At 43.2% G+C, this 19,703-nt stretch overlaps 2 protein-coding genes across 2 annotated transcripts; both read right to left on the bottom strand.

The window, feature by feature from the left end:
• Positions 1-457: 457 nt before the first annotated feature.
• Positions 458-4,705, bottom strand: cyb5r2 (cytochrome b5 reductase 2). The gene is made up of 9 exons (XM_070830941.1): positions 4,596-4,705; positions 4,179-4,328; positions 3,735-3,807; positions 3,156-3,262; positions 2,790-2,919; positions 2,597-2,680; positions 2,145-2,230; positions 1,937-2,036; positions 458-683 (listed from the first exon to the last, which is right to left on the bottom strand). Exons 1-9 carry the CDS (start codon positions 4,596-4,598, stop codon positions 511-513), a joined length of 906 nt encoding a protein of 301 aa, XP_070687042.1. The 5' UTR covers positions 4,599-4,705; the 3' UTR covers positions 458-510.
• Positions 4,706-5,427: 722 nt separating this feature from the next.
• Positions 5,428-15,495, bottom strand: LOC139201307 (ovochymase-2). The gene is made up of 15 exons (XM_070830588.1): positions 15,426-15,495; positions 15,232-15,338; positions 14,649-14,746; positions 14,313-14,485; positions 13,436-13,531; positions 13,173-13,351; positions 12,767-12,968; positions 11,655-11,796; positions 11,244-11,377; positions 10,886-11,029; positions 10,332-10,456; positions 10,157-10,250; positions 9,929-10,060; positions 9,203-9,316; positions 5,428-5,621 (listed from the first exon to the last, which is right to left on the bottom strand). The coding sequence occupies exons 1-15, from the start codon at positions 15,493-15,495 to the stop codon at positions 5,428-5,430; spliced, it is 2,004 nt and encodes a 667-aa protein (XP_070686689.1).
• Positions 15,496-19,703: the final 4,208 nt, after the last annotated feature.

Genomic DNA, 19,703 nt, shown 5'->3' with positions numbered 1-19,703 from the left:
CACGCCCACTACAGGGTGATACCTTCACGGGACGTCGGAAATATTGGTTGCAGACCAGAGACACGAATACTGTTAATTAAAAGCATCTCAGTGTCCTTTTGCTCATTTGTTCTGAGGCTTTAGACCACAACTGACACAACATCACTGATAGCAGCCTCATTATTTAGTCAGTGCGTTGTCAGCATATTAGTATAAGGCATGCATTAAAATAGATATGATAATTTTCACGTCTTTATTTCACAAAAATGTACATTTTGGCTTAAAAAGAGATTCATTTTAAAAGCAACTCTTGTCTTGTACAAAAGGTAATCCCAGACAGGAAGTTTGGCCATACTGTATATAAATCCAGACCCATTTTACATTGGTACAGGCAGCTGTTCCAGTGTCACTGACACAGATGCTTAAATAAAAAGCATCCAGGTAGCACAGTGGTTTTGGATTATATTAAGCCATCAGCAGTATTCATACAGTGATTGAAAGTGAATAAAACAGTTTTTGTAGTTAATAGCATTAGTATGCAAAAATGTTTTCTGTCCTGTGTCCCAGCTTGTCCAGATTTGGCAGGCAGGCGTACTGGATCATCGGCGCAGGGCCACACAGGACAACAAGGACGTCAGAGGACGGAGCGGGGAGGTGGTCCTTCATCATGTCGCAGGTCACAAACCCTGAACTGTAGCTCCAGTCTGGAGAGCAAAACAAGAGAGAGGGAAAAAGGTTCAGAGATTCTTAACCATCATCTTACCCTTTTTTTTTTATAGCAGTGAGAATTCTGAACAGATTCTCATGCTTTTCTTAAGAAAGTTGACTGTTTGACACGGTTGTTTGGTGCATGTACAGCCAAAAATGCATAAGAGCTTGCATCCTTCTTCTTTACAACCATAATGTGGCAGGATTTATCAAACAGCAGCACTGGAAACGGTGAAGCTGCTACATCTATGACTTATTCACCAGAGAAGAAGCCTGTCTTTAAGTGCCCTTTTCACTTCATCCCTAAATACTAAATATGAAACACGTCCTGTTGCTGTTTTTCATTGTACTTTCCTTCCATTGTGCCTCAGCAGAGGGACGCCCAATGGTGAAGGGTGAGCAGAAGCAAAAAGAGGCAGAGATGGGAATGAAATCGGTAATACAACAAATGAAATAAGACAGATGAAGAGGTTTGTTCAACTTGTGCTTTCATCCACAGATTAGTCATCTCTCCCTCCAAGGCAACCAAATAATAACACTGGTAACGCGGAGCAAGTGCACCCCTCCTAACGAATAATGATCAAGGGCCGATGTGTTTTTATTCTGCGTGGAACTAATGACACACAAGACAGCATACGAGCAGCACTCACAACAGAGATTATGTAAGAATATTATGCTCATTAATTTCTGCTCGCTGTAAAGATTATGCAAAGGAAGACTTGAGTGGTTTCCTAAGCTACTGTAACACCTTGTTGGAACTATCTCCCTCCTCGGCCTGCAGGGATTTTCCTTCAGCTTTGTTTGGTTTCCCACTCTGAATATTCAGCAGTGAAAACAGAGGACTTTGAGATAAATTCAGCTTCACGTAGCCTGGCAGTGCATTAATAACCACATGTACTCTGCATACTTTATGGTAACATGATAGAAAAGGGCCTTAGAAAATGTTTCCACCATGTTCTGCAATAAAAGACACAAGCATCAGTTAATGTTTTACTATCTAGTGAGTTCAGATAACAGATGTGCACACAAATACAAAGATCCTTTAGACGAAGGATCCTTTGAGATATTTTGTCCTTTGTTATAATGTCATGTGATATATTTATTATCAAATACAATTCATAGTTTAGTCGTACAAACTGTGATGGCCTTATCCTACCAGCAGCTTATTACTCACAGGGCAGCTTATTTTGAGCGGGGGCCCACCAGGCATCCTGTTGTAGGACCCATAGTTGAAGAGATGCTGCCTTACCTGGCGAAGGTCTGTCCAGTGTGAACCAGAGTTTCACTTTGTCAGGATGCTTCCTCTCCACCTCCTCCAGCTCCTCCCTCAACAGGATGTCTTTCTCAGTCTGAGTGGGAGCAAGTGAAAGAGATTTTATTTCTCCAGCGTTTTCCCGTTTATGACACTCTTTAAGAACGAGACACGGGGAAAAGACAATATACAGCACAGAGCTGACCTGGTTGGCAAATATGAGGGAGCACTTGGTGTTGTCGGTGGGGTCTGCTGTGATGCTGCGGACCAGCTGCAGCATAGGAGTGATACCTGTGATGACAGAGGACATCACAGTCAGTCTCAGAGGACGGGCCACGTCTAGCTGAGGGTATTATTGGGAGGTGAAAATTACTTTTTGTGCTTTTTTCATAAGGAGATATTGTCAACGGTGAGGCCACAAAAAAATATCATCAAATGGTTGTGAAAGTTGAAGTACATGACAGCTCTGGGTGTCATTTATGTGTGATAAGAGAGAAAATCCACCAGAACTATTATCTTCCTACTCTTCTCCTGTATAACAATCCCTTTATGTGGTACTGTCCAGAGAGTTCAGCCTGCTGAGCCTCTGTGATGTCCGTCTGAATAAGGTGCACGCATGAATGTCCATTAGAGAGTTCAACAGAAATGTAAATGAACCTGTTCCTCCAGCGATCATTCCAATGCGCTTAAACTTGCAAACCTTGGGCTCAGACTTCTTGTCTGGTCGGATGGAGAGCAGACCTGATCAGGAGAGAGTGAGTCTCAGTTAGTCTTCTATTGTAACACAGTGACATCTGCTGGCGGCAGCAGCTTTCTTTCTCTTCCATCCGCTCATGCGCACACTCTGTACCATTTCCTTTATACACCAGCAGTCCGTTGGGTCCTCTGAAGTCCATGGTGTCTCCAATAGCCATGTTGTCCAGGTACTGAGACATCTTCCCTCCCTCTGGGAAGGAGGGGTGGCAGTTCTTGTAGTACACCTGGAGAAGTTCCACATCTCATTAGAAGGTGAGAAAGTCAAGATTCATTAAGGACTAACAATAACTTGACAACCAATATTAATGGATATAACTGATCAGTAAATGACTTATTGGCATTAGTAAAGCCATTAACATCAACTTGTCAACCCTTTCTAAAGAGTTAATAGAAAAGTGAAACCAGCCTAAGGTGTGAAAAATCGCAGTGCCCCTATTGGCCAGTGTTTTGTGTTAATGACCTTGACCACAAGGTCGACGTATCCCTGGTCCTCATCACTGGAGACCGGAGTGTAGGCTCTGACCACCAGGCTGCCGTTCACCTTGGCGGACAGGTATACATGCTGACCTGGTGCACGGGACAGGGGGGAGGATGGGTGAGGAGGTGGATTTGAGGGAATGAGAGGACGGAAAAATGTTGAAACTTGAGGACTATCCTGTGATGGAAGCAAGCTGTGAATAAGCTCTTTTACCCTATATTTGGGAAGAATGACTTTTTATTGCTTCATGTCTGGTCTTGTACCTACATGTCACGTGGCTTCCTGTGTTGTGTTGCAGAGCTTGTGATCTCAGCTTGTATTCTCACATATATACTGTGTCATATTTTATGATCCTTAGAATCACAGATCGAGACGGGCCAACTCTCTGCATGTATGAGGCCTGAGCTGCTGGAAACTCACAAGAGGAGGCACAAAGTAACGCTACTGAACGCAGCTCACACATGTGTACTTCTCACCAACACACTCTGGAACATTGAGCATTGGCAAACTTTGTAGTAGTGAAGAATTTGATCAAAGAAGGGAGGAGAGCTGTTTCAGTACCTACTGGCAGTCCAAGGACATGAGTTGCAGATGGAAGGCCGAACCGAAATTTCTTCGTGTCATGGCTGATTTCCTGTACAAGGTACACAGAAATAGACCATATGAAATCATCCTGCAAAATAAATGTCTTGAGACTGGGTGGTCTTTAAACAGTATGTTTAACATATGTTTATTCCATGTGCTGTATATGGAGGACTTTCAGGCTAGAGATAGATGATATGACACCACAATGACCCTTGTAAGGAAAGAGAATTATTGCAGTAGTAAATATTATCCACCCATCCTTTGTCTATATACAGCTTATCCTTTCATTATTTCATAAACTCAAACACAATGTGGGATATTAATGTGACTGTAGATCTCATTTTCTGCAGCCAGTCAAACATTGTATTGGATATTAAGTTGCTGTATGTTCAGGTCAGAGAGTGAATGTGCACAGCCCACCTGCTTGTCTACAAGGGGAAGAGCATATTTGACCGTAGGATCCTGCAGAGTGACGGGCAGCTTCTTCTTCTTCTCTCCTGCAGAGCCTCGCAGGACGAAGTACAGCACCGTCACCACCACCACACAAACAGCCAAACCCACCGGCATCATCTGCAAGTCAAACGTCACAAGCAGAGCAACAGCTCACAGTCACAGTTCTAGTTCTGCTTCAAGAGGCTTCAGTGAGGTTACAGCCTCACTACAGTCAAACAACATAACATACAAGTATGAAAGGAAGATGTTGAGCGGGTGAATAAAACGTCACAATCCGAGTAAGATCGAGCAGTTCTTCAAGGAATGTAGCAATTTTCAGATACCAAAAAAGATAAATTAAGTTGAGTAAATCAAAAAGTAAATGAAGTGAAAGTTCATTCTCACCATGATTTACTTTTATATGCAACAAAGTGCCAGAAGTTCCTTCTGCTCACACAGCCTCAGAGACCAGAGTCCACACACAAACCAGGCAATGACAGTGCCACAGTCTCTCTCTCTCTCTCTCTCTCTCTCTCTCTCACACACACACACACTCATTGAAGGGCCTCTAAAGGGGGCGTGGCTTCCCACTATGGAGGAAAGGTGACACAAGGTCCAAAGCACCAATAGGAAGACAGATCTCATCATGACACTATATGGGACAGAGGTGGTGTTCAGGCAGCGAGGAGCAGAGCGCTGAGATCACACCACCGAGGGAGGGGAGGGGAGGGGAGACACACACACACACACACACACCCATTACATAAGAACCACTGTTGCCGCTGAGCTCCTATAGGAGAGAAGTGAAGCACTGACAAGCACATGCAGACGACTGTAAGGTCTCAGAGGGCTGCCAGCTTTACTGAACAATGTTTGAGTGAGAGCAAAGTTATGGAGACAAGTGTCATGAAAGGTTAAAAGGCTCTGCTCCACCTGTAGAGCCACGAAGCATCAAGAATGATGATCATATAAACTTTATCTACGGTGGCCTGTCACAGATAAAGTACAAAGTGCTCTAGATAAATGATATAAGCATCAGCAAACATGAAAAACACCTCTCATAATGTAAGAATAATGGTGACACAGTCCTCCAGTTTTGTGCAACAATCAAAGAAAATCAGGAAACAAGGCGAGAAACATTTTCAGCAAGTGGGTTTATTACAGCCTGTCAGAAGATTTCTTTTTTATTTGATCAAACTGAATTTATTCAAATGAATCTACGACCAAAACACTTGAATCAGTGTCTGGCAAACCATCCAATAGTCCCACTAGTCCCAGTCCCTGAGGATTCTCCACCGTAGTCTTCATCATCTGAGCTCATGTCCACATGTAGTCTGGGATCCTCTGAGGTTTCCTGGTTCACATCACCCTCGAGGGACAGGGCTCTGCTGCTGGACTGCCCTACAACTGGCTCTGCTACCTCCACGTTCACTAAAAATCAGAAGCATGGAGAATAATGAAATTAACACCAGTCATTATCTCATGTATGTTCCAGGCATTAAGTTCAGACATTGCTTTCATGTCCAGGAAATTTCCACCACATCCAAGAGTGACTTTCATCACTTCATGCCATCAGTGACGGTGCTGCAGGACCCTGAGAGGCTGCTGCAGTGGAGCTGCTTGCTGGTCAGAAGCAGACGGCTGCCGTCACTCTGGTGTGGACATGTCGCCTTTATGAATCACATGCTGCTTTGTACTCAGATTTTCTTCCCTTCAGAAATCAAAGTTAACAAAATGATTTCAGATATTTTGACCTGTAAATGCAGCAAAAACGCAGGTGGCTGCATCCCATTAGGTGTGCTGGCCCCGGGCCCTGCTGAAGAACCTTATCACAGCTTGACTCAAAGCAGGAAAAGCAAAAGTGCAAAAAAAAAAAACCAACATTAAGTGTCCCATTAATCCATGCCAGTGAGCAAGTATGCACAGTAACGAAGCTCACCTAAATGGAATGCAGCCAACATTCATTAATAGTTCCACCTGTGCTTCTCCTGCTATGAGACGACAGACTGTCAGCTGTGAAAAGGGTCTAAGACATATATGTGAAGTACTTGAACTTGTCTCCTCTGTTCCTGTTTCCAGTTCCTGAGCGCTGCTACTGAAGTGAATAACAAAAAGTGTATGATTATCCAACATACACCATACAAACTTATGTGATCTTGATGACCTCTGATAAACTACATAATACATTTTAATTCAATATTCAACCATAAATGAGATTATATTGAAAGTTTATTCATGTCATTTTGGAGCATTCCAATTTCAGTTCCTATAAACTGCCACTAGAGGGAAACCTGCACCTACAAATATTCATGGCCTGAACACTTTATGAACACAATTCCCTTCCATGTAGTTTCCCGCTAACATCCACACCAAGAGTTGTTATAAAAGTGCACAGATGGTAAAGAGTTTCACTTCCTGTTGCATATCAAATGAAATGAATGTTATAACATTGGACCTGGTGGTCGACCTGGTTATAATCTGCAGATGAATGCAACCTGTGAGGATGGATCACAAGCCAGAGATGTTTAGGTTGTGCACTAGAACCTTTTATCTACAGTAACTAGATAAATGAATCATTCAGCCATGAATCTGAATAGTTCTCTGGAGCTGAACACGTTAATGTGGTCGCATCAGACTGAAATGACGCCTTGTTTGGGGGAAACACATAAGCTGTGTGGCCATAACACCGGGCATGAGGCTGCATCATGTGACATTCATCTCTGCCTGGTGGGTGTCCAGCGTGTGTTGTGTTCACTATTGTCACTTTTGTTAGGCCCAGACTATTTTATTCTAACCCTTGGTCTTGTTATATTAGTATATACTATATTATTTTCCTGATTGCAGTGTGGTGTGTTTGGTGACAGCTGATTGAGGTGTTTGAACACACTGTTACGCTGATACACTTCATCACAGTCCATGTACAGAAGGATGTGATTGGACACAAAAACAAAACGAAGCTGCACTTTCACACAATCATGAATCTGACCTTGTGTCTATTTTCTTGCCGAGTAATCTAAATGATGACGTTTCTCTGATACAGACCTATGTAGGTTATTATACTAAATATGAGTAATGGGTCAGTGCACAGCTGGATGGGCAGAGCTCTCAGTTATTACAGTTTAGGAAGAAGAGGTAGAGCGGGAGCAAAGCTGCAGCAAAGCAGGATCACAGTCCCAAAGGAGCTGCTGTTGTGAGGGTGAACCCTGGAGATATGACACCTCTGAAAGACGCACACACACACACACACACACACACACTCACAAAGCATGAGATGAGGCGCAGAGAGCTGACAGGTTTACAACAGGAGAGGCAGAGAGAAAAAACAAGTGAAAAACAGAGAGGAACAGGTCTGACGAAGGAGGCAGAAGAGACAGAGCGATGACAGCAGAGAGAAGAAGAAAGTATCAGGAAAAACAGACTTTTTCATTTGGGACACATAAGAAATTCACAGTCTGAAGAAAAAAAACATGCTGCCTCTCCTGTCATGTGGAAACCCGCCAGAGTATATAACCCAGTTTGAGTCCTAATTCAGGATGTAATTAGAGGATAAAGAAACACGCATAAATAATAAATCACTGAGGAAAAGACAAGTATGGATGTGGAAGGAAGCGCAAAATAAAAGATGATAGAATGGTGTGCGAGAGAGAGAAGTTTAGAGAGCAAATGAGAAGGAAGAGAAGCCTCTCTGTCTTTCTCTGGAGGACACACAACACACACACACACACACACACACACACACACACTCACACTCACACACCCACATCTACCTGTTCACACCTCCCTGCTGACAGCCTGTTGAGGGATTTATTCTCTCTGGAGAGGATCAAGACAAGTAGAAACGCCCTGAACAGACAAAGAGTGCAGGAATCATTCATCAGTGTGTTCTGAATGATTACCGTGTGTGTGTGTGTGTGTGTGTGTGTGTGTGTGTGTGCACGCTCACGCTGCAGAGCTGAGGATGGAGGGGGCATGGATCAGTACCTCACGTGAACTTTTGCAGGTGGATGCAGATGTTTCTGAATTGAGGAATTTTTGAATTTGACAATTTTAATGCCAGAAAAGTGTGGAAGTAGCCAGTTACTCCCCTCCACACTGTGGCAGTACTGTGAACGTGGAGGGGCTTTTAAATCCCACTACCCAGGATGAACTGCAGCCACTTGTATGATATGACATATCATATGCAACACATGTAATTCTTCTTCTGTAGCTACTAATACTACAATTTTACACCTACTTTGTCTGATTTCATAATATTAATAAAACATGAGTGCAATGTGAAGCACGTTCTCTCTGAGAGATTAAGGGGAAGACTGATTCTGTTCTAAGCAAGAGGGGGAATACTGAACTATTTTATTTCTCGTGCTCTTGCTGTGATGCTGAAGCTGGAATTCTCTTTTAAAACAAAACCCCACAATGTGTGACAGAAGTCGGATTCTTTTCCCACATGAGACATGAATTATGGTTCGGTGTTGTTTTTGGAACAGCTTGCACTCAATATGATCAGTGTTAAAACAAATCTAACGCAGAATCATCTCACCTTTGTCCTGCAGGTCAAACTTATCATCTAATTTCGGGGGGGGTTGTGCCTATTTGTTAGTCAGGAGGGAGTGTGTCATTCTGTTGTAGCTCCGGTGTTAAATGTCCCACTGCCGTTCTAAATGCCAGTGACGAACACAGTTTTGTTGAGGCCACATCACCGCTGGTGGACAGCGCTGCTAAACCTGAGACAGAAACTGCTGTTTTGCCGTTACGTGCATGTACAGAATAGGAAGCAAAGACAGGTTTTCCATTAAACTTGACTGACTCGGAGAGTTGGATGGAGCTGTCGAGTCCACTTCCTCTGTTGACCTCTGAAGGTGAGGTCAGTTACTCATTCTCTTTCTCCACTTATGTAATATTTTCCATTTTCCAGACCCAGGATTCTTGTCACTGCCCTCTCTCTAAATCAACAAACCTCAAGTTTAACACATTGAAATGCAAAAGAGGCTGAAGACAATGAACAAACCACCGACCGTGTGCTGTCAAATGTTGCTGGTTAGCTGCCAAATCATCGTGGTGGTCTCTCAGATGGTCTCTCAGATGGTCTCTGAGACGCTCCATGCCTGCTGTGTCCTGACTGTGGAGGTCTGCCGAAAAATAGAGGAGGCAGTTTGTGTTCGGGGGAATATTGGATTTCATTTACATTTTATCACGGCAAGATTGGAAAGCAGTATTTAGAATTATAGACGACTGAACACTGAACCAAAGCTGACTTTAAACAGTGGTGCTATGTAACTAAGTACATTTAAACACAAACTGCATTTAAGCAAACTTATATTTACTTATATTTGTATATTACTTCATTATTATTAATTATTATTATTTCCATTTAATGCTGCTTTATACTTATATTATATAAGTATATTTCAAAGGCAAATACTGGACTTTTTACTCCACTAAATGTATTTGACATCAGTTATTTTTCTCATTAAAAAGAACATGATAGGCGTATGATATGATGCAGCACTGTGCCACTCATTTAAAAAACTAAAATTAATTCAAAATATATATACACATGCTTGTTTTCTATAACAATATTTCATTTAATACTTTATCCTTTATTTGTACTTTTAATACTTAAGTACATTTTGCTAATATTGCTGCTGTAGTTTTACTCAGGTAACATTTGGAATTCAGGACTTTTACATATAATGGAGTATTTGGAGTCTGTTTCTACCCCTCCACAAACGTGGACATACCTGTATGGCTGATGAATGTTAGCGCAGCACTGAAGCCTCTGTGCGTGATGCTGCTGTCTGATGTGAACTGAAGCACCATGACGCTGTGGTAGGACAGGACTGGAGGGGGGGCGCTACCACCACACAACACCACTACGCAAAACATGGCAAAATAAGCCTGTCATTGTGGGTATAATACACTACTTTTAGTGTTTTTAATTGTGCCACCCAGGGCCTGATCCATCCTACCGATCTCCTCCGTTCCTTCCACATCTCCCAGGACAGTAAGGGAATCATACAGACATCTGTCAGACTCCTCCAGGTGAAAATCAGCAAAGTCAAGCTGAAACACAACACAATAATCAGCCTTTGGGAGAGTTTCACTTATTCACATGGATTCATTGGAGGATTTTTTATAAATCACCTTAACAACGTGACCGGGTGGAGCATAGACAACCCAGCGGAGGACACAGTCATTTCTGTAGAACTGTGGGTAATTTGGGGTATGGATAGCAGTCTGATCCTCAACTAGAGCTACTGTCCCGCATCCTGAACACACACACACACACACACACACACACGCAAAACAACATAAAACACAAGCACACTAATCATTACTACAGTACAAAAGACAGACCAGTTTAACACAAACTCACACACTCATCTGCACACTGAAAACTAAACTTGTGTGTGTGTGTGTGTGTGTGTGTGTGTGTGTGTGTGTGTGTGTGTGTGTGTGTGTGTGTGTGTGTGTGTCTTGTGCAGCTCATTATTGTGTCATGGGACATCAGTCTGCACAGCTTGCAGCTTGCTAGCAGAGGGTGAACCTGTGTATGAACTGTGTGAACAGTCAGTGTGTACACACGGTTTAAGCTAAGCGATTAGCAGAACGTATATCAGCCTGCAATACTGCACTGTACATACACACAGAGAGGTGTGTGCCCGGTACTGTATCTGTGTGTTTGTTGTGTTTCCCACCAGGATCAGAGTGTGCCTGTACAGCACGGTGCCTAATGACGAAGCCACTTCCTGCTTTGTTAGTGTCAGAGGAGAAGAGAAGTGTTGCATTCTGGTTATTAGTGAGGAGCACTGGACCAGGAGGGACATTTCCACAGAAAAGACCTATAACAAGAGAGAAAACATTGCTATTGTTCACTTCATCTCACACTCAGAAATTAAGCAAAAATGTACATTTCCTAAAATGTTGAATTATTCCTTTAACCCAGCTAATTGACACATTTACACGCAGAGGTCCTGGGTGTCTGTGCTGCCTCTGATGAAGGTTTCTGCACATAATAAAAATGCAGTCTCAATCTCGTGTGTGTCTGAAACTCACCAACGGGCCTGCGGGTCCCTACTGAGACAGCGAGGCGATCGTAGAGACAGTGAGAATCGTTCTCCACATCAAAATGATCAAACTCCAAGAGGACACCATAACCTGGAGGAACTCTGATACTCCACACACACAGCCTGAAGAGACACAGAGGCAGGATTTATCCGGGGCACTTTAATGCACATGCTATAGTCTTTTGTTGGTCATTCATTTTCCTTCACTACATTTCTATAATCCTGAGCTAAAAGGAAAAATAACTGGGTTTTAATGGATTTCTGATCCTGACACATTCACTCTCTTTACATTTGGTGCAAATGTTAGGGATTATCACCGTAAATGATGTTGGTTTTATGGAGGTTAAAGGACAATTACAACCATTTGTTATTAAAGCTCCTTATCTGGAGTGTCACTCACTGGTTGTTGTCATAGTGATCACCCAGGAGGGCGGGGTTTCTGATTACCCCCTCATGGTCAATTACAGGCCCATCTCTCACGCTGCACAGCTCTGACACACACACACACACACACACACACACACACACACACACACACAGTACTGAGTACATCAAAGAGAAATGATGAAATATAGATGAGTAAGAGCTGATATCATGAGAGGAAAAACAACTCACTTGTCACAGTCATTCCCTGCTGCTGCTCATCAGCTAAAGCAAACATACAAACATGAACAGGATGAGAAAAGTCCTTATTAATATCATATTAGCAAATATACCTACGATATATATTCACCTATAATCATACACAGTCGAAGGATTTTTAATGACCTGATCATGTCTTTACTGTGTTAAAGTCATGACACCAACCAGTTCATATTTTACAAATATAAAAGTTATCATGTCAAACATCTGTGTCATTCTCTTTGGCAGCACCTATGGCGATAGGCACTAAATAAATAAAGGGTAATTTCAGCGTTTTTAAGTGTGAAAGTTGCTCGAATCAGTTTTTTCTATCAACAATTAAATGCAAAAGTTTCACAGCACGAAGCTGTTTTCAGCAAAGAAAATCTCTGATGAACACCACACAACCGATAGACAAAGTTAGTGACCTCCTGGTGAACGTAGTGGAGAAGTTAACAGTCGTAGAGTCAAATGTTTATCTCAGGAGCAGGTGGAGACCAAAATGGAGCTAAGAAGTCTAAGACATTAGACTTACATTCATCAGGTGGCCAGAATCACAACGCCGAATGAATGAAAATGTTGTTTTGTGTCTGCTGGGTGCGTAAATAAGGAACTGCTTTACTTCATAAAGTCAGTGGCCCCCGCAGTGGCCACAAAAACAGATGAGTATAAAAACTAATGAGGTGTATAATGTAGTTTGGTCAGATAAACTGGTCACAAAGAGATTCCACAAAATGTCACTTGTCTACGTGTTGCATGATAACAGATTACTGTATGTAATCTTAACCATGGCCTTAACACTAGCCCCAAACAGAGATCCAAGATAAATAATGGGCAAAAACCTCAGACTGACTCCTGAGAGAGTCTCATGATAACCTTATAATAACCCACCCTCTCTCAGTTTACTCTTAATCCAGGGCAGCAGCAGCCTCACATCAGTGAAAACCCCCGGAGATCCTCTTTTGGAAGGGTGGCGACTGCTGTTGTTTCCCCAGCTCCGGCCACATCCCTTCCCCCAGGAGGTTACACCCCGCACTACCCAGTGACCGCCGCCTGAGCCTGCCGGACATACCAGAGGCCCCCCCGAGTCACCCTGCAGACAGAACAGAGGGAGGAAAAATCATTACAAAACCTATTTAAAACTTCTAAATGATGGGATTTCTTCACAATGACTGATTCACAGTTCCCAGGTATTAGTGACACTCTGCTGCTCTCAGTAGCCCAGGCTGAATTGGGCTATTGAACTAAACGGAGAGCAGAATAATTGAATGTTTGGAAATGTTTTTCTTTATTCTACCTGGCAGGCATCTCTGCCTCCTCTCTCTGGCCCAGCACACAGGACTGTCATGGCTGGCGGAGGCTGAGCTGCTCTCTGCTTAACAATTGAACTTTTGACAGTCTGGAGAACATATTTACATCTGGCTGGGTTCACCAAGTCTAACTGGACCTCTCTCAGCACGGCAGGAAGACGGCCCTCTGGAAACAGCAGAGTAGAACAAAATAAAAGCTCCAGTCTGCTTTAACAGTACAGCATCTGGTGGGAGCGAGGGAACTGCTTACTTTCCTTCATCCTGCCCCATCCACCCACGATGCAGCTGGTTTCAGGTGGGAGGCTCTCATCGGGCAAAGGCAGACATATTGGTTGGACACGGGCTCCTGTTGAAAAATACTGATCAGTGATTAAAACTTGCTACAGTAATTATACTAATTATACTACCAGCAGTGGTAAAAAGTAACTTTTATTCAAATAATGTACTTAATTACAAATTGGAATGTTTGGATTTTATGCAACTTTCTACTCCACCACATCTCAGAGTCTCCACTGCATGTCGGGCAGCTTTAGTTACTTCAGATCACAGCTCTTCCATCCTCATCCTGTCCAGAGAAAACCATCTATCTCCACATGTGATTGTGCACGAACACTTAGGAACACATAAACTAAAGGACAAAGTGTTCCTTCATGGGCTGAGAAAATGTTCCTCCCTCTTAAGCTAAATAAGCTATTTAAAACCCTCTTGGATCAGATGGAACAAAAACCTCATTACAAACCTAAAAACAGTTTTTCTGAGCTCATGAGAGGTTTTAAGGAGATACATGATTGTCACAGGACAGTGATGCTACAAACACATGATGACTTTAGAGAACGTGATGTGTCGCTGCCCAAAAGTCTATAAAGTAGATTAAATTATCTCAGCATTGAAAATCTGCATCAGTAAAATGCAACACACGCATCAGTGCAGCAGTAATATCAATCAAGACACAACAGATATGAAAGGAAAACATTATGTTTGGAACTTTAAGTGCTGATAAGACTGACATACTTTTCCTTGCGTAAGGATTTTAATGCAGTGGAGTATTTTCATTGGTACTTTTACTGAAGTAAAGGATCAGAACACTTAATACACCACTGACTACCAATGATAAAGTGGAAACCTGCCCAGTTGAATGCGTTGATCCAACTCAATCAGAGCTATGTCATAGGTCATAGGCAAAGCATGCTGGTACTTCTCATGGACTGAGACGGACTTGATGAGAAAGGCCTGCTCCTCTTCATCATCTGCTCTCAGGTCAAACTCTCCCACCACCACTGTCACACCACTGAGAAACTCTCTGGACAGAGGGGAGCACTGTCAGAATCATGACTAGAATCTATTGTTGTGAATAAACATCATACTGGACACCATCAGCGTGCAGATCAGGAAGAAGCAGAAGCAACGTGAAAACTGGAGCACAGAAGAGGCACTGGGGGAATAGAAGTGAGCAGTAACAGTACTTTGAGAGTGATGCAAAGCAGTGAGCAGCGGTCATTATCCAGCGCTCGGTCAGGATGGCCCCCCCACAGAAATGAGAGCCTCTGTTCTGCAGGGAAACCTGCACATAGACAACACAAGAGGAGCAAGTGGTTCTCTGTCAGTTCAGCACCAGTGGGAACAAGGACACAGTAATTGGAACACTCATGTGTATTTTAATGTGAGATGCCACAGAAATAATGCAGAATATGAAATACTTGTATTCGAATCATCGATAAACACAAATTATCTATAGTGTTTTCAAATCATTGCCTTAGTGTTGGGATGTAAGTAATATACTGCAACATACATGCAAATAAATGTCCATTTCGGGAACTTCACATGACTGTGTTTTGATTAAAAAAAGGCAAAATAGCGTCATCAACACTTTTCTTGACACCCTGTGGCTCTGGTGAATGTTAAATGACAGACATCAGCAAGGTGCTGAACAGTCCAAGAAACCTAAACTTCCACAACGGAAAATGCAGAAGGAGGAGATGTCATTATACAGACTGCTCAGCAAAATAACAAGTAAAAATGTTCAAAGAAGAAGAGTAGACCACTGACGAGCCATGGATGGGATCCATATGCGGCCTCTGCCCCTCCGACCACCCTCAGAGAGTGAACCACCGGCCTCCACACCTGAGGAATCCCACACTTTGGACCTGGCAGACCTGGCAGAGAAGATGAAATCTTCTCACATTCCCTCCACTCAGTCCCTTTGACTGCATTAAAGACGTCGTAGGGTCGTATCCACTCACCTGTTTGAGCAGCATTGACGCCAGCGTTTACCCAGAACCAGAGAGAGAGCAGAGCGACAGAGGCCCTCATCGCTAGCACACACGTCAAGAATGGGTCCGACGGGGGAGGCAGACCGGTTTATAGACCCGAGTGTGCGTGAGGGGAAACTCATTAACAAGCCAGTAAAATCTTGCAGCAGGTGGTTGGTGCGTCCTGTTCACTGCAGTATTCTACTGAGTGAGCGTGCTGGCACTGTCAAGGTCAGCCGTGGTGAGCTGTGTAGAGTTTTTGTCCCCAGACACAAACCGCCCAAGCTGCTGTAAACCATTCAAAGAGCAGAAATAGTCATAAAGTGGAGACAAAGATCCCCGATCGGCTGGCTGCTGCATGCGAACACACATGCTGACGTAGATCCAGATAGAGAAAAGGAGAAAATAGATTTGAGCTCCTTCAAAATTTTGGATTCAACTTTGCTTGCCTTATGTCAAAGCTTGAAAAAGATGGGAAAAAAATTAGATTTCCATTCCAGAGAAGGATTTCATTGATGGTGATTTTAGCAGTTACCCCCCCCCCCCCCCCCCCGAGTCAAAGAACTCATTGTGAAAGCTTGAAAAAAGCAGAGAACCTGTGGTGGTCACTGTGACCTTTGAGGCAAAGCTTTATGAGATGAGACACAGTAAACGGGTCCCTCACCACATTCACGCTATGATAGAGATGCTGTGTATCTGTGTAGAGAAAGCAGCATGAGTCAGACGTGTGGCCGAAGCAGGAGAAAGCTTTCAGAAATGCTGTCACATTTATTGTTTTAATCAACACAGGCCTCCTACTTAAGAGGACCGGACCACTTTTTGGTACCCTTTCAATAAAAGATACTGCATCTTGAAACATCCAAGAGGCAGAAGGAGGTGCAGAGGACAGGGAGGTTGTTCTGGTCCTTCAGATCCTCCAACTGTGTGTCTATTTTGTTGGGCAGGAGAAGATCTAGGGGATCTCTTACGTGGGTCCTCATGTTCCTGCACTAGATTTCCCAGATGTCACTTGATAAGTCTTTTAAGTTTTGATATGATTGAAGTAATGCGTCCGATACCTTGTCTTTTATTTAGAATGGTAATTTGCTTTTTCATCTATCACCTTATAAAGTTATTGCAGTCATTAGCATTCATTTGTGGCCACCTGATAAATTCAAGCTCAATGTTCACTCTCCTTTTAGTGCTGCTTTAGTCTCTCTTGCGGGACCTGAGGAAAAAGCCGTAAATAGTAAATAAAAGGAGGCGGAAAAAGTCCGAAATGAACTCTTTTTCTCAAAACGAGGAATCACAAAACATATACACAAAAAACAAAGAAGATGGGCCCCCAGTCCGATGCTGCGTGTCTCCGGGAGTCTCCCCTTTCCCCTTTGCTATGGCATAAGAGTAATCCCATACAAAACTTATTCACACTAACAGTTACGTTCAAGCACTATGCTTTTCACTATAAATAAGTTTAAGTACATTGTAAAAAAACGTTTCTTTTCATAATAGATGCTTTAAAAAGCCAAATCCCCCTACAAAAGCAAAACACCCCTCCCACTCTTCTACACTTGGTGTCTTCCCCTGGGAGCCCCTCCATTTCTCCAGATGGACCGCTCCGGCTCTGTTTGGCAGCTTCTGGTCTGTGCAGAGGAAGAGACGAGACCAACAGGAGAGGTAACACACAAAAATCCCAAAAAAAAGTATAAGTTTAATCCCCTGCAAACTGCACGTAGTGCGACCTGTGCACATGAATATTAGCAGACAGCCATATGCTCATTATTTACCCTGTTGGGTAGAGACAAGAAGGCCTCTGTGTGTGTGGTGTCCATGCTTTACTTCAACACACGGGCTTCCCCCTGTGACAGTGTGTTCATCAGAACCACCTGAAAACTAGAGCAGCAACACTGAGGGCCGTAGAACCAAAACGAGCTGAAAGACTCAATGAGCTGAGGGGAGGTGGGTGGGACAGCACTATGAGTGACACATCTTCATACTACACATATGATCAATTGATCCATCATTTGATAGGTGCAGCTTTAAGTGTCGGTGCTTTAAGTGTCAAGTTGTGACCGAGTGGAAGTAAAGAGTCAACAGACAGCAAAATCTAAGCATTGTGTTGGAAAAAAAAGCAGCACAATGGATGGCTATGTATACAAGAGTATTACCCATAACTAAGTGCTAAAAAGCCCTCACATTAACATTCATTATCAGATCTACAGTCAAGGTGTTCAGTGAGAGCATGAGTGAGTGTTTGTGAGTGTGCTTTCTGCCTCTGGGCTCCAGCTCTAAGCCCTGTAAGCCCCTGGTTCCTGTTTATGCAGCCCAGTGGCCCAGGCCCCACTGGGTGTGCACGGCTGGTTGTGACTCAGCGCTTGGCACGGTTGCTGGGCCACAGTTGCCATGTGGCTGTTGCCAGGTGTTGCAGAGAGGAACATGAAATACCGAGCGCTCCCATCTCTGTAGGACTGTTTTCGACACGCGATGAGCACCACGTACTGAACAGAAACACGATGAGAGGCCAGCTGTCATCAGATCATTCGGTCAACAGTCTCTGACTGTTGTATTTCAATTTCTCTGTCTGTGTAAAGCAGCACAAGAGGAACTATCAAACATTCAGAAGGTTCCTCTGTCGTACATTAACTCAGATCAGTGCCAGAGAGCATTAAAGTTATGGAGGCATCTAATATCCATGAATTAGTCATGAGCATTGTGTCAGTTTCATTGTAAAAATCAATTTATCTGACCTGGGAAGATGCCAAAAAGCAGGGAGTCGACCACTTACACAGACGAAATTGTGTGCATAGTCTAGTGAGATTAAGTTCAAAGTAACGTTGGGTGCGCATGGACAAAAACAGCTAATCGTTCCCGTTTGTGCACATTGGCTCTGACTATTACATGGGGTTCGTTACCCCAGGATGCGTTTTTGGTCCCCTGGCAGAAATTTGATCTGTCAGAACGATAAAACAAATGTCTGGTTCAAACAGCCGAAGCCAGGGCTGTTCTAGAGGACTCACAGACGGGACAGCATCCTTTCTTTTTTACATCAGCTAACCACCAGTTACTTCAGGCTCCATCATGAGACATGAACAGAATATATCCTCTTTGCCACGTCAACCTTCTGACTTACCACCATTATGAGATATTAAAACGTCAGTCAGGAAAAGTCCTATTCCACTCAAAAATATTTTACTTCTCGTCACTTCATACATTCTGGTTTTCATAACGTGGGAGAACACGTACATGGAATTTTCAGCATTTTCAAGAAGGTACGAAAGCTTTTCACTTCAATTGAGTATTTATAGTATTTTAGTAACTTCAGCATACATTAAATTTTTGTCTTGTCCTGGCAGATACTGGATTCCAAATAGATGTGATGCAACTTGGTACTTACCGTTTCCATATTCCTAGATCCTTGGTGTGATGTGCAGCACTGAATAAATGTTGGTACTGTACGTTTCCATCACCTTTATATTAATAGAATATGGAGTACATGTTCACACTGTTGGTTTGGGAGCTTGGATTTAATTTGCTGACACAGAGACAAAGTGTGGATGCAAATGCATGTTCTCTAAAATGAGGTGTGACGGCTCAACCTCTCCAGTGTGAAACCATATCCCAGACACAATCTGCAGCGTCAGTTCCCTTAGCAACCAGAGTTAAATGAGGGCAGCAGATAAGACAACAGCATTTATGTAAACCAGTAATCATGTTACCCGTCCCTGTGCGGGTTTACAGTCACACACACGTCAACTCGTCTTCCACAGCCTTTACGTGACAGAACATTACACTCAAATGAAAGGTTGACTTGGTAGCAAATGGTAAACTGTGCAGGAGTTAAAGGTTACTATGGCAGCACACCGATAACCTCCCTGTGGCATTACAAGAAATTGTGCTGCCCCAGTCGTTTCCAGAAAATGAAAATGTGAGCCATCCAGAACGAGGACAGGCCAATCCTTCTACTCCACAGAGTCCAGTATAATCCTGAATGGCAGCATTAAATCTTAATGGAGCAGTTCAATAGCTTCCACTTTAGCCTGGCTTCCACATTCAGTGTGTGAAGTGGATGACAGATCTGTTAATGCACCACAGGAAACAGGTCAGCTGGACAGATTGAGCTTAATGGTTCATTTGTTTCACTGTCAGTCATGCTGTCATTCCCTGGTAGAGCGTCGGATAGTGACGACACCTCTGCTCAAACTACGGAGACGAGAGAAATCAAACATCTCAAGTCAGGAAGAGGATTAAACACGTTTATTCCTTCTTTTTGGTTTACAAACAAAAGGCACC

The sequence above is a fragment of the Pempheris klunzingeri genome, chromosome 5, assembly GCF_042242105.1.
Source record: "Pempheris klunzingeri isolate RE-2024b chromosome 5, fPemKlu1.hap1, whole genome shotgun sequence".
In the NCBI taxonomy this organism is placed as follows: Eukaryota; Metazoa; Chordata; class Actinopteri; order Acropomatiformes; family Pempheridae; genus Pempheris; species Pempheris klunzingeri.
The sequence above is the reverse complement of the archived record's forward strand: the minus strand, read 5'-3'. Positions and strand labels throughout refer to the sequence as shown.

Bases quoted from the DNA above. Each gene is read 5' to 3' on its own strand.
- cyb5r2 (XM_070830941.1), bottom strand. The intron at 2,231-2,596 runs GTTCATTTACAT...CTGTCATCACAG, and splicing joins AATGATCGCTGGAGGAACAG to GTATCACTCCTATGCTGCAG. The intron at 684-1,936 runs GTAAGGCAGCAT...TTTGCTCTCCAG, and splicing joins ACTGGACAGACCTTCGCCAG to ACTGGAGCTACAGTTCAGGG.
- LOC139201307 (XM_070830588.1), bottom strand. From the start codon at position 15,495: ATGAGGGCCTCTGTCGCTCTGCTCTCTCTCTGGTTCTGGGTAAACGCT. The intron at 15,339-15,425 runs GTGAGTGGATAC...CTTCTCTGCCAG, and splicing joins CGTCAATGCTGCTCAAACAG to GTCTGCCAGGTCCAAAGTGT. The intron at 11,797-12,766 runs GTGGGTTATTAT...TGATGTACTCAG, and splicing joins TAAGAGTAAACTGAGAGAGG to TACTGTGTGTGTGTGTGTGT.